The 11,310-nt window shown below is 48.4% G+C and overlaps 1 protein-coding gene across 3 annotated transcripts in view; it reads right to left on the bottom strand.

The window, feature by feature from the left end:
* Positions 1–1,249: 1,249 nt before the first annotated feature.
* DNM3 (dynamin 3) overlaps positions 1,250–11,310 on the bottom strand; it is a 169,478-nt gene continuing 159,417 nt past the window's right edge. For all 3 annotated transcript variants that reach the window (XM_030953087.1, XM_030953088.1, XM_030953090.1), the window contains one exon: positions 1,250–3,360. In XM_030953087.1, coding sequence (XP_030808947.1) covers positions 3,291–3,360 — 70 coding nt within the window. In that variant the 3' untranslated portion in view covers positions 1,250–3,290. The remainder of the gene's footprint in view (positions 3,361–11,310) is intronic.

Raw genomic sequence — 11,310 nt, 5'->3', positions numbered from 1 at the left:
CAACTACACCACCCAGATCTTTGTGCACCTCACCTAAGAGCAGAAACTCTGGTGTTGCTTCATTATTGCTCCATTATGCCCTGGCAAGCAGAGCTGTGCCAGAGGGAAGCAGACAAGGGCAGAGCAACCTGTGCTCCTCAGACACAGAGCTCAGGCCGGGCTCATCCCACCTGAGTGGCTCTGCAGAGGTGCTCAGTCCCTCTGGCAGACCCACAGGGTGCTTGTCCTGCTTTCCTTTGGGCATGGAGTGAGCTGCTGCCCAGGCTGCTCCTCCAAGAACAAGGGACAGGATGGATGGGATAGCCAGCATCAGGAGTAAGTGGGACAAACAAACCCATTCCAGGCACTCTAGAGCAGAAGGAAATGGGCCAAGGCTGCAGGACAGTACTTACTCAGCTGGATGTGGCAATTTCTTGGGAAGCATTCAAGTGGTTTTCCTAGAAACAAGTTTCTGTGGTTTATTCTCACAAGCACATACGCAAGAAGAGGTGAAATCATCAAACCCTGGATTTGTGCTTATGGTTTTTTATTAACCTGCACACCTAAAAGTGTTGCATTTAGGGCCCAGGGCCAGATTTAGATGAGATCTGAATGAGGATGCAGAGGAAGGAGGGCTGTGCAGCTGTGTCCTGCACCCTCAGCATCAAGCACAGGACCAGATGGTGCCTCCTCCTCTTTTGGGTAAATCCACCCTTGAGAGCTTTATTTACAATTCAGGAGTACTGCTGAGAAATAGTTTCTTGGGGGCAGAGTAAAGGACAGTGCTCAGTTGTGCCACCTCTTTCCTTATGCTTGGCAGAAACAGCATTAAAGTAAATCAGGGAATCTCAAGTGGGGAGCTTTTAAAAGCACATTTTAGGCCAGGAGCTGTGCCATGTAATTGAGGCTCCTGACTTACCAGCATTGCCCTTGTGTCCCCTGCAGCCACACTGGCCTGAATCCCCTCCTGGGGGTCATGCTCTTCCCAAAGGACAAAGGACAGCTAAGCTGAGTCCTTGGGCTGTGGTGGGACAAACCCAGAGCGTGGCCTTGCAGTGTCCTAGAGTGGGTTGGGTTGGTCCCAGCCCATGGATGCAGGGACACCTTCTGCTAGACCAGGCTGCTGAAAGACCCATCCATCCTGCTCTTCTATCACCGAGTGAGTATGAGAATTTGATATTCTGATATCAGAAGTGATATCAGTGATCTCTGTGGCTCAGGCATTAAACCTGGCTTCCCATCAGCAGGCAGCTGCCAGTCAGTAGCAGAGTTCTGTTAACCTGTTTGGAAATACAGGAGTGCTGGCAAGGCAACAACATGGGCTACTGTGGCTATTTACAAAAATGTATCCAACAGATGCAGCACAGCTTACAGCAGAGAGCATTAAGCAGTGGAAAGCCTGTGCAGAAGACAAGAAGAATCATCAAAATATGGGTTTTTTTGTAGTAAAAATTAGTATGACTGTGGGTGGTTGTGTTTTCAACCTTTTCTTTTCCTTGAAAGCTGATTCTGTGCACTTGGCACTGGAGCTGTGGGCCTGTTCCCCAAACAAACAGCAGCAGCCTGCTGAGATCACCAGGATGCCAGGGCTCTGACAAACTCCATCTCCAGCGTGCCCCACGTGTGACCTCCAGACTCCCCAGGAGTGTGGCACAAGTGTGGGGCTGACAGGAAATGGAAGTTAAGCTAACACACACATCATGATGCTGTCCCAAGCTCGTCTCTCTTCTGCAGGCTGAGCCATGATTTGCTGCACTGGTGAGCACAGCTAATCAGCAGCCTGGGAACTAACAGGCTAAACCCCCATTTGCTGTGCCTCTTTGATTGGATTCTTCCTAACCATGGGGCTACAGCATACTGGAGCCCTACAAGCAGTCTCAATAAATACATTTATTAGACTGATTGTACTGGGGGCCTTTGAAACCACCAATTGCTTTGCCAAGGGATCTGTAACCTGTATAATTTTAATAGCAGCAATTCATATTTTCTAAAGGAACAAGGCCAAATTCCTCTCTAGTTTCATTCTGTTAACTCAGTAAGTTCTAAGCTTTAAGGGTGACACTGACCCTAAGTGTTTAAAGTGAAGTAATGCAGTTAAGACAAAAGGTTTTTATAATGCATTAATTTATAACGTGCAAAACAAGAGGCAGAGAGCACCTCTGCAAGTCAGCAGCTGCTAAAATAATCCAGGATGCACAGCTGAGCATTTCCCAGAACTTAGCTGGATAAAGCAACAGTAAACCAAGGTGTGTGCAAAGACCATGTAATGCAAAAAAAAATCTTTACACAGGGGACACAGGGAAACTTTATTGACTGGCATGTGAAAATATCACAAATATCTCACATCCAAACCCCTTGGGAAGCTCAGCTGCCAGCCCAGGCTGGAGCTCCCACGGTGGGCACAGGAGGGGGACCCAGCCCAGCTGTGCATGTGTCTGTGTCTCTGTGTCCTTCTGGGTCCCAAAGGGACCAAAAGCAGTGCTCAGTTCCCTGGGTCCTGCACACAGCACATCTCCATGCACTCACTGCCCTGCAGCGCTTCCCAGGAGCGCAGTGGGAGCAGGAGTGGGAGCAGGGACAGAGGGAGCTGCTGTGTCACAGCCCAGCCCTCCAAACCACCCTGTCCCCTCCTGGCTGGGGGGTGGGACAGCTCCCTGTGAGCTGGGGCACCCCAGCCTGCTCCTCACCAACCCAACCAACCTGGCATGGCAGCTGCCAGCATGGGAATACAGCAAAACATGCCTTGTCCCATGCACACCCTGCTTGTTTAAAAACACTCCATTAACCTCAATTTCAGATAAGGACAGTTTATAGGAGAAGCAAGCCTCTTACAAGAGAGACCTGGAAGTGTGGGGCCTTCAGAAGAGCTTGGTAAGAAACCACATGGCTTTTCTTTGCCCAGTTTAGCCGTTACAAGAGAAAATAGAAAACCTAGAAGGTACAAATAAAAGCAAGATTCAGGTAAGAGGGAACACAAAGCAGCAGATCAAATCAACACATGCACAAAGACACACAGAGTCAAGCCCTCCAGCTGCTGTAGAGGACTGTGAGCACAGTTGTCTGGGTGGAGATATGTGTCAGTAAGTTAGCTAACATCAGTTATTGCAGAAGGAAAAGTCAAGGCAGCACAGACCTTCCCCAAACATTGAAGACCTCATAAACAATGCAGAATGGACAGAGAATATCAGTAAAATCGGTTACTTGCCTAGAGATGTCCATACATGCGACTATACACTGGTTATTGTGACAGTTACCAAGCAATTTGTTTCCACATATTTGGTTAACAACGAGTGACATGCCAGAAACTCCTTTTAGTCTAACAGGGAGGAGTCTAACGGACGGATTACAGTGGGCCGAGTAGGTGAAGGGGGCGGTCTTCGACTGGAGAGAGAGAGAGAAGAAACAATGAGCACAAACACTGAGCACAGACCCCGAGCACAAACACTGAGCACAAACCCTGAGCACAGACCCTGAGCACAAACCCTGAGCACAAACCCTGAGCACAAACACTGAGCACAAACACTGAGCACAAACCCTGAGCACAAACCCTGAGCACAGACCCTGAGCACAAACACTGAGCACAACCCCTGAGCACAAACCCACAGCTCTGGCTGTTGTGACATGGACATGCACGTGCTCGTACACACCACAATCCTACTGCCACGTACACCAAAGCCAGACACCCCTGAGCATGCACAGAAGGAAGGAGGACATGGGTTTGCCATTTCTGCCATGCTTTACCCTCTCACCCATCACTGTGCACAGCCTGGGGGTTCTGCACACACCGCTGCCTTCTGGAGCCACGCAAACCAGCAGGGCAGGGTGGTTATTCCCTGGTTTCAGGGGTCAGTCCCAGCCTGGACACTCACAGAGCAGACCCTCAGGCACAGGACTGGGGAAAGCAGCCTGCAGCAGCTTCAGGTCTGTCTTGCAGGAGCAGGAAAATCTGCAGCTTCTTGCATACTTGGGCAAACTGTAGCCCTATCAATGGGCCTGTATCTGAGGCACATTTTGAGGCTTTAAATCAATGGCCAGTCTTGAAAATGCCAGTCGTGGCCAGGGCTGCTGGATTCATTCATTTACTATGAATGCATTTTTTTATCAACTTCAGGAAGTGCTACAGGGTCACAGATTTTTTGGGAAGACTTAGGTGCCTTTGTTTAATTTTCCTGTGTACTGAAAACCCCTGCATTTTAATTTGGACTCTGACATCCTCTGATAAGAGACCCCAGAGCAAGAGTTATCAGCAGTGTGATCTCCAAGCACATCCTACCTGCAGTCCAGGTTGGCATTTATCCTTCCCTCCCTTCCCCAAGGATAACACCCAGCTCTGCTGGAGCTGTAGACAGTCCCTCTGGCAGCTGTGTAACACTTTACCTGTTTGTGTGCAGGAAGAGCCACCTCAGGGCTGTGCGGAGGTCATTCCCTCAGCTCAGTTACAAAGAGTATTATTTTGTTGCTGCTCCATTCCACCTCTGCCCACGCACAGCCTGAGCTGACATTGCCTGCACAGCTCGCACAGTCCTGCCCGGCACTGCTGTGTGCTGGACAAACAGCCTGAGACTGTTCAGCCTGCTCCCTTCACCCAGCTGTCCAGCACCCTCCAGCCTGCTCTGGTGCTGCATTTATCCCAATCCATGCCTTACAGGGTGGTTTTGCTCCCTTTCTTTAGCAGGAAGTACCAGGTACTCTCTCTCTATTCCTTAACCCAGCCCAGATCACCAGGAGAGCTCATGGCTGCACCCAGGCTCTGAGCAAGGTGGGAGCTGAGGCTGGTTCCCATCAGCTCCAGCAGAGCTCATTAATAAATTTTAATAATAATAATAATAATAATAAATTAATAATTTGCCCCAACAAATGTGCAGCCCTTCCTAACCCATCCTCCACCTGTGCAAGTAGGGACATTGGTGGCTCTGAAGAAGATTAGGCAGGAAATGTGTCTCATTCTGCTAAAGCTAAACTGAAGATGAAAAGAATGTAACAATGTGTTAATTTTCTTTGAACTGGAACAAAATATGTGAGACAAATTTACACTTGACAAAAAAAAAATCCCGTTTGGCTCAAAGTGCATCTTGTGTGACAATATTCTCTTTTGGTGAAGAAATGAGAGTTTTAATCCCTACCATGCAACAAATACAAAATATGCCAACTAAAGCATTCAAGTAAATCAACAAACTAAAAAAAAATAGGCAAAATATAATTTCTTCATGGTGTATTTTTCTTACAGGAAAAATGTTACTGTGTTAACTATTGTTTCTTGTGTTGCTCCAGTGTAGGTCTTCTGGACTCATTTCCAAAATTTGTAGTTTCATAAAGAACCACTTCTAAGGCTCTGCATTTCTGCTGGGTTGCATTAAATTATTCCTTTGTTGAAATGCCTCACATTGCATTGTTTAGCGCTTACTGAAAACATTGTATCATATGTATGCAATTGACAAACAAGGGAAAATGCATACAGCTGTCTTCATATCAAATTTAAAAGCCCAAACATGCATTTTAATACCAGGTTAAATGCAGCCCACTGGATTCAAATAATGCCATTTAGCCAAATTGCCATTTAACACAGCAGGATCAGAAACTGGAGAGCACAGTGGGAGGATTTCCTGGATATAATCAGTCAAACCAAACCTGAACCACAATCAGGCCCAAGCCCCGTTTCCCCCTTGAACCAGCGCTGTCACTGCACCCTGGCCTACTTTGAATTTCCACTCAAGCCCGGTGCAGACCTGAAGGGAAGAACTCCCCATTAGCTCTTCCCCACTGCAGAGTGCCAGGTGCTTCAGGAGAAGCTGATTCCCCCAGGGGGATGCTCTGATCAGGAGCTGCTGCTGAGCCACCCATCCTTGTCCCTGTGCACTGCCCTACAGACAGGAGTGCTCGGAGCAGGGAGCTCTGACCTGGGGAGCTCTGTCCTGTCTGTGGGTGCTCTGACCCGTCTGTGGGTGCTCTGACCCGTCTGTGGATGCTCTGACCCATCTGTGAATGCTCTGACCCGTCTGTGGATGCTCTGACCCGTCTGTGGGTGCTCTGACCCGTCTGTGGGTGCTCTGACCTGTCTGTGGGTGCTCTGACCCATCTGTGGATGCTCTGACCCGTCTGTGAATGCTCTGACCCGTCTGTGGATGCTCTGACCCGTCTGTGGATGCTCTGACCCATCTGTGGATGCTCTGTCCTGTCTGTGGATGCTCTGACCCGTCTGTGGATGCTCTGACCTGTCTGTGGGTGCTCTGACCCACCAGTGGGTGCTCTGACCTGTCTGTGGGTGCTCTGACCCATCTATGGGTGCTCTGACCTGTCTGTAGATGTTCCCACATGTGTCTGTGACACAAACACCCATGAGTCCTCCTGGTGGGCATGGGCAGCACATCCATGAGGAGCAGGCAGAGCCTTCCTCAGCTCCAGCCCCACAAGGGTGCTGCCTGCCCCCTGAGCACCTCCAGCTCCTTAACCCCCCACACAAACTGGGGCAGCAGGACCTCTGCCTGCAGAGCCTCCTAGAGGAGGGCAATGTTTGGGAAAGGCAGTGCTGGGGAAAAGAACTGCAGCAGCAGCAGCATGTCCCTGCAGCCCTGCTGCTGACAGGCTCCTGGGGTATCTGCAGCAGCGCAGGAAGGGGCACCATGCCCCCGAGGCCCTGGGCAGAGCACAGGGGCTCAGCTTGGGAACAGATGGGGGTTCTGTTCCTTTCCTCCCCCTTCCTTTGCCACTGGCACTCAGCATCAGCTGGAGCTCGAGAGTGAGTGAAGGAAAGAACAAGCTCTAAAGTTGCCTGTCCTAGACTTCCCTGCCAAGGTGACAAATCATTCTGTGACCATTTCTACCCTGGGAGAAGCCTTCAGACCTTTTTTCACCCCCTAACAGGAATTTCAACCCCAAAAACAAGAGGCGAGGCTGTGTCTCGTCTCTCCCTGGCTTCTTCCCGGCCGGAGCAGTGGCCGGGAGCCCCGGGAGCGGCGCAGGAGCCTGGGCCACATGGAGACAACAGAGCCGGGGCAGCTGCGCCGAGCACAGCCCTGAGGCGGCCGAGGGTGGGCTCGGCCCCACGGCCCCCGAGCCCAGGCCCCTCACGGAGCCGCGGCCCCCGGGCAGGCCGGGGAGCGGGGCCTGCAGGGCGGCAGGGGGAGCTGCAGCCTGCCCGCGGCCCGGCCGGGGGACAGCGGGCACAAACAGCCTCCCCCGCAGCCCTGCTGCCATCCCAGTGAGTAAATATGTGACTAAGGCCGGCTCAGTGTTTAGTCTGAGGTCAGCGGGTGATAGCGGCGCAGACGGCGCGGGCCGGGGCTCTCCCGGTTATCGCAGCCGGGCAGCGGCTCCGGCCCCGGAGAAAGCTCCGAGGGCAGCGGCGCTGCTGCGGGAAACCCTTTCGGCTGTTGTCGTCAACATTTCAGCTGCGTTTTCGGGCCGTGTCCCGCTGCCTGGCCCATTTAACTCACTAACTCTCTTGTCTTTGGGGTTGTTGTTATTTTGCTGCCTTTTTTTTTTTTTTTAACTGTTTGTAAAAGTTAGTGCTAAAGGGGCAGGAGATCATAGGTCCCCCCGGGGTTGAGTAAACGAGTCTGCAAAAAGAATCAGTTCTTCTAACTAGCACACATTAAGCAGACATAAAGAATTTACCAATGAAAATTGTGGACTAAGTATGTATTTAATAACTCCCTGATGTTGCTGCAGAGACTTCTCCTTTGAAGAGCTCAGTGGGGTTTTGAATGGAGGGGAGCTCTCACCCCCGTGCAAAAACTTTTTAAAAAAGGAAAAGTTTTTACATTTATTTTTAACCTTAGCAGCACACCCCCCCCCTTTCCCCCCCATGTTTCCAGTTTTAAAAGAACTCCTAAAAGCTTTAGCTAGGCAAATGCCGAGCAAAAGAAACTAAATAAAGCAAGTCTAGACTTAAAATTAGATCAGAAACATATGGGAGTTCTTCGAGCCTTTGCCTTTTGAGAAGCCCTATCGCTCCCCACACGGAGTGCACAAAATGTGCTTTCAGTAAAGCATGGCTGTAATTACCATGGGAGGCCCTGCTCGAAGATGGCTTCTCACAGCACAGCCAGAGGACTTCGAAATAAAAGGCTTTCATTTCCACTTATATTTGACGTTCTTGCTTGCTTGTGACCACCAGAGAACACTTGTGGAAGGCATGCACAAAACTCTATTTTATGATACATCCTATAGATCTGAAGCTGTGAACAGAAGCGCATTATTCTCTCCCTTTTCCATCATTTTGGTTTCCCTATAACGGCAGCCCTCTCGGAGTACCCCGATATGTGACATCGTCTTTGTAGAATTTAACAAGAAAATACTTCAAATCTCTAAGCAGCTTTAAGACTGACTGCAGGCAAATTTGTTTTAGGTGACAGAACAAACCTGGAATGTGAGGCATATGGTCAGAGTGCAGTGACTTACTGCAGGTGAGGAATAAATCTGGTTTCCTGTTTGGGTGATTATTTAGAGAACTAAGTAGCTTGGTCCTGAGAAAGTTAAAATGCTTTGACTGATTTTATTTTTGTACTGTTTCTCTGGTTTTCTCCGTTTCAGTAAGATCCTGAGAGACCCACACCCTCTATTACTGGTTCTTGTATCAACCTAACTTCTATATGGAATCTCTAGACCTCCATCAGCCTCAGGATTTGGAGGACAATCCAAGCCAGAAGTGGAAGTACTGTACCCATCATGCTTGAAAAACAGAGGCAAGACATAGTTTGTAGACCTAATTAGTCTTCAGTCTGTGCAGGCTTAAACTCTGTCCTACAGCAGATGCAGCACGGCTGCTGCAGAGTCTCCCAAGCATCAACTCAGGAGTGGAAGTGGGAAAGCCAGGGAGAAGACAGGGGGAAGAAAGGCACTTGGTCCTGGTGACACAGGTCATAACAAAGCAGGAAAAGCAGAAAAAGGATCATGACATGAGGAGGAGTAAAGCAGGAATCACAGACAGGGATCAGGAGGAGATGGTGATTGCAGGGGAAATGAGAAACTGCACAGAGTGGTGATGAAGGGTGAAAGGAACTGGGCAATATCTGCCTGAGATGGTCCCTCAGCCCAGTGGAATGGTCCAAGAGAGTGAGAATTGCTCAGATTTGTTTCTGTACTGGCAAATGTCATTTTGCTGAAAGCAAAATGTCTCTAAGTAAGCGTTGCCTACAGGATCAGTATGGTCAGGCAGCTCAGGAAGGGAAGCCCTCAGGCACAGAGCACAGCTTTAGAGGGTGGCTGCTAGTTCTGAATCATTCTCCAGCTGAACTCAGGCTCTACAAAGCACAGAGGGCGTGCTCAGACTGTACTGCCAGGGGCTACCTCGGCTGTCCCTACAGCTGAACCCCAAGACTGCAAATGACCCCTCTGCACAGTGCTCTCTCAGTGGAAGAATTTTTTTGTTCAGTATAAGCAAGTTAAGGTTATTAGATTATGCTGTTTGATCAGATAGCTGAAAGAAAGAAACAAACAAACAAAAAGAGTGAAAGGCAAGAATGTGTCCTTCCTCTGGCCACCACTACACTGCAGCAGTATAAATCTCCATGAATTCAAAGGCTTACACTGTTTGAAAGCACTGGGGTTAGTGAGGTTCCACTGTGTGTGATTTAACTTAATACAGATACTCCTTTCAGAGGCAATGTGGTCCAAAAAACGATGTTCCAGCAGAATAATTTATTATCTACAACTCAAGCTATGTTTTCTATATGACCATAATAAATCAATGTCCATCACACACACATACAAATATATTGTATGTTTATGTGAACACTGCATTTTCAAATTAGTCATTTCAGGGAATTAATGTGTCATATGAAAAGCTCAGCTTGAATAAACACAAAATTCATTCAACGGAGTGACCGAGACAGAGTATTATTCTTAAGAAACTGTGTGTTCTTATTTGCCCTTCAGCAGAGAACATGTCAAGTAAGCAAGTGTGCAGTGCATCTGTGGAATTCTGTCCCAGCCTTTCAGAAACCCTAGCTTAGGATGGTCCAGAGGGTCACAACTGGCCATGAAGAAGAGAAAGTTAGGAGTGCGGAGTGGGAACGTTCAGAATGCTGTTCTGTGCATGGAGGATGACAACAGAAGGGCCACAAAATCAGCAGGAAGAACATCTGATCTCTTCACAGCAGCTCAGGACCTGTGCACTGCTCTGTGTGAGCTGCACTGTTTGCCATCAGTGTGAATCATGGACCCCACTTTTGAACACATCTCTGTTCTTCCTTCCTACTCATCTTTGACCTTCCTCTGCCTTGTTGCCTCTCTGCTCTTTACTTACCTTGGTGCAAGAAGGGGAGCAAATGTCCTGGTTGTCACCTGCAGCTGGAGTTGCTCCTCTTCTTGTCCATGATGCCAACTAATGGGACTACCACTGCTGTTAGTGGAGCCATGGAGTGCCCTCATCACTACTGATCCAACACAGCTCGCGGGGCACAGGAGAGTTTCAAGACAGCCTTTCAAGATGCCTGCAGGTGCAGGAAGTTCAAATCATCCCTCTTTCTTTCTGTTTACTCTCAGATGTTTTCTCTTCTAGCATAAGGCAGCCTAGAAATGCACTGCTATTCACCCACTCTCTCAGACAAGGCAGGAATTCCCTGCTCAACACCATCGCTCTAATCCTGCAATGTCTTCATGGCAACTGTAATTAAACCACTCTGTTATGAAACTAAATCGGTTCTTGGCACAAAACACATCTTCAGGTTCCTGTATTTCTGTCAAACAACTGCTGTTGCTTGACTCTACTTTCTTTTTTCAAGTAGAGAGATGTTAAAAATAAAACCATTTCCTTCTACTAACATTATCTTGAGAGACAAAATGGTAAGAAGAAAAAAAAGAACTGAAACCAAACCAAACTCAAATTTTTGCTGAAATTCATTCACTGCATCAGCTGACACTCCCACTATGTTTGAGGACTGCACTTGCAACATCATCTTTATTCCAGAACCACTTCTTTTGATGCTTTTCAGGTTCCTTGTTTTTCTGTCTTCCCCTCTCTTGCATCTCTTTTACTTACCCTTCCCCATCACACAGCTCTGGTCTACACTAAGAGCAATGAAAAGCCATTTCACTGCCAGATCCTCTTTGCTGAACTTTTAAAGTGACTTGCAGCAGTCCCAGTTGAATGTCACTTTGTTTTAAAACAATTTTTTGTTGAATAAGGCAGGAGCAAGTAGCTCAGGAACAATACTCAAGATGATTACAGCTACGTGAGGTGCAGTAGATAGATCAAACCTCAACCCTATGCAGAACAAGTGATTCTCCAGATAATTTTGTTAATTGCCACAGTGAACTGCCCATCAGAAAATTTCTGGGCCGCTGAAGACATGATCAGCCTGTCTCTGGCTGATGGAGGGAGATGCTGAG

This window comes from Camarhynchus parvulus, chromosome 8 (genome assembly GCF_901933205.1).
Source record: "Camarhynchus parvulus chromosome 8, STF_HiC, whole genome shotgun sequence".
Classification (NCBI taxonomy): Eukaryota; Metazoa; Chordata; class Aves; order Passeriformes; family Thraupidae; genus Camarhynchus; species Camarhynchus parvulus.
The sequence above is the reverse complement of the archived record's forward strand: the minus strand, read 5'-3'. Positions and strand labels throughout refer to the sequence as shown.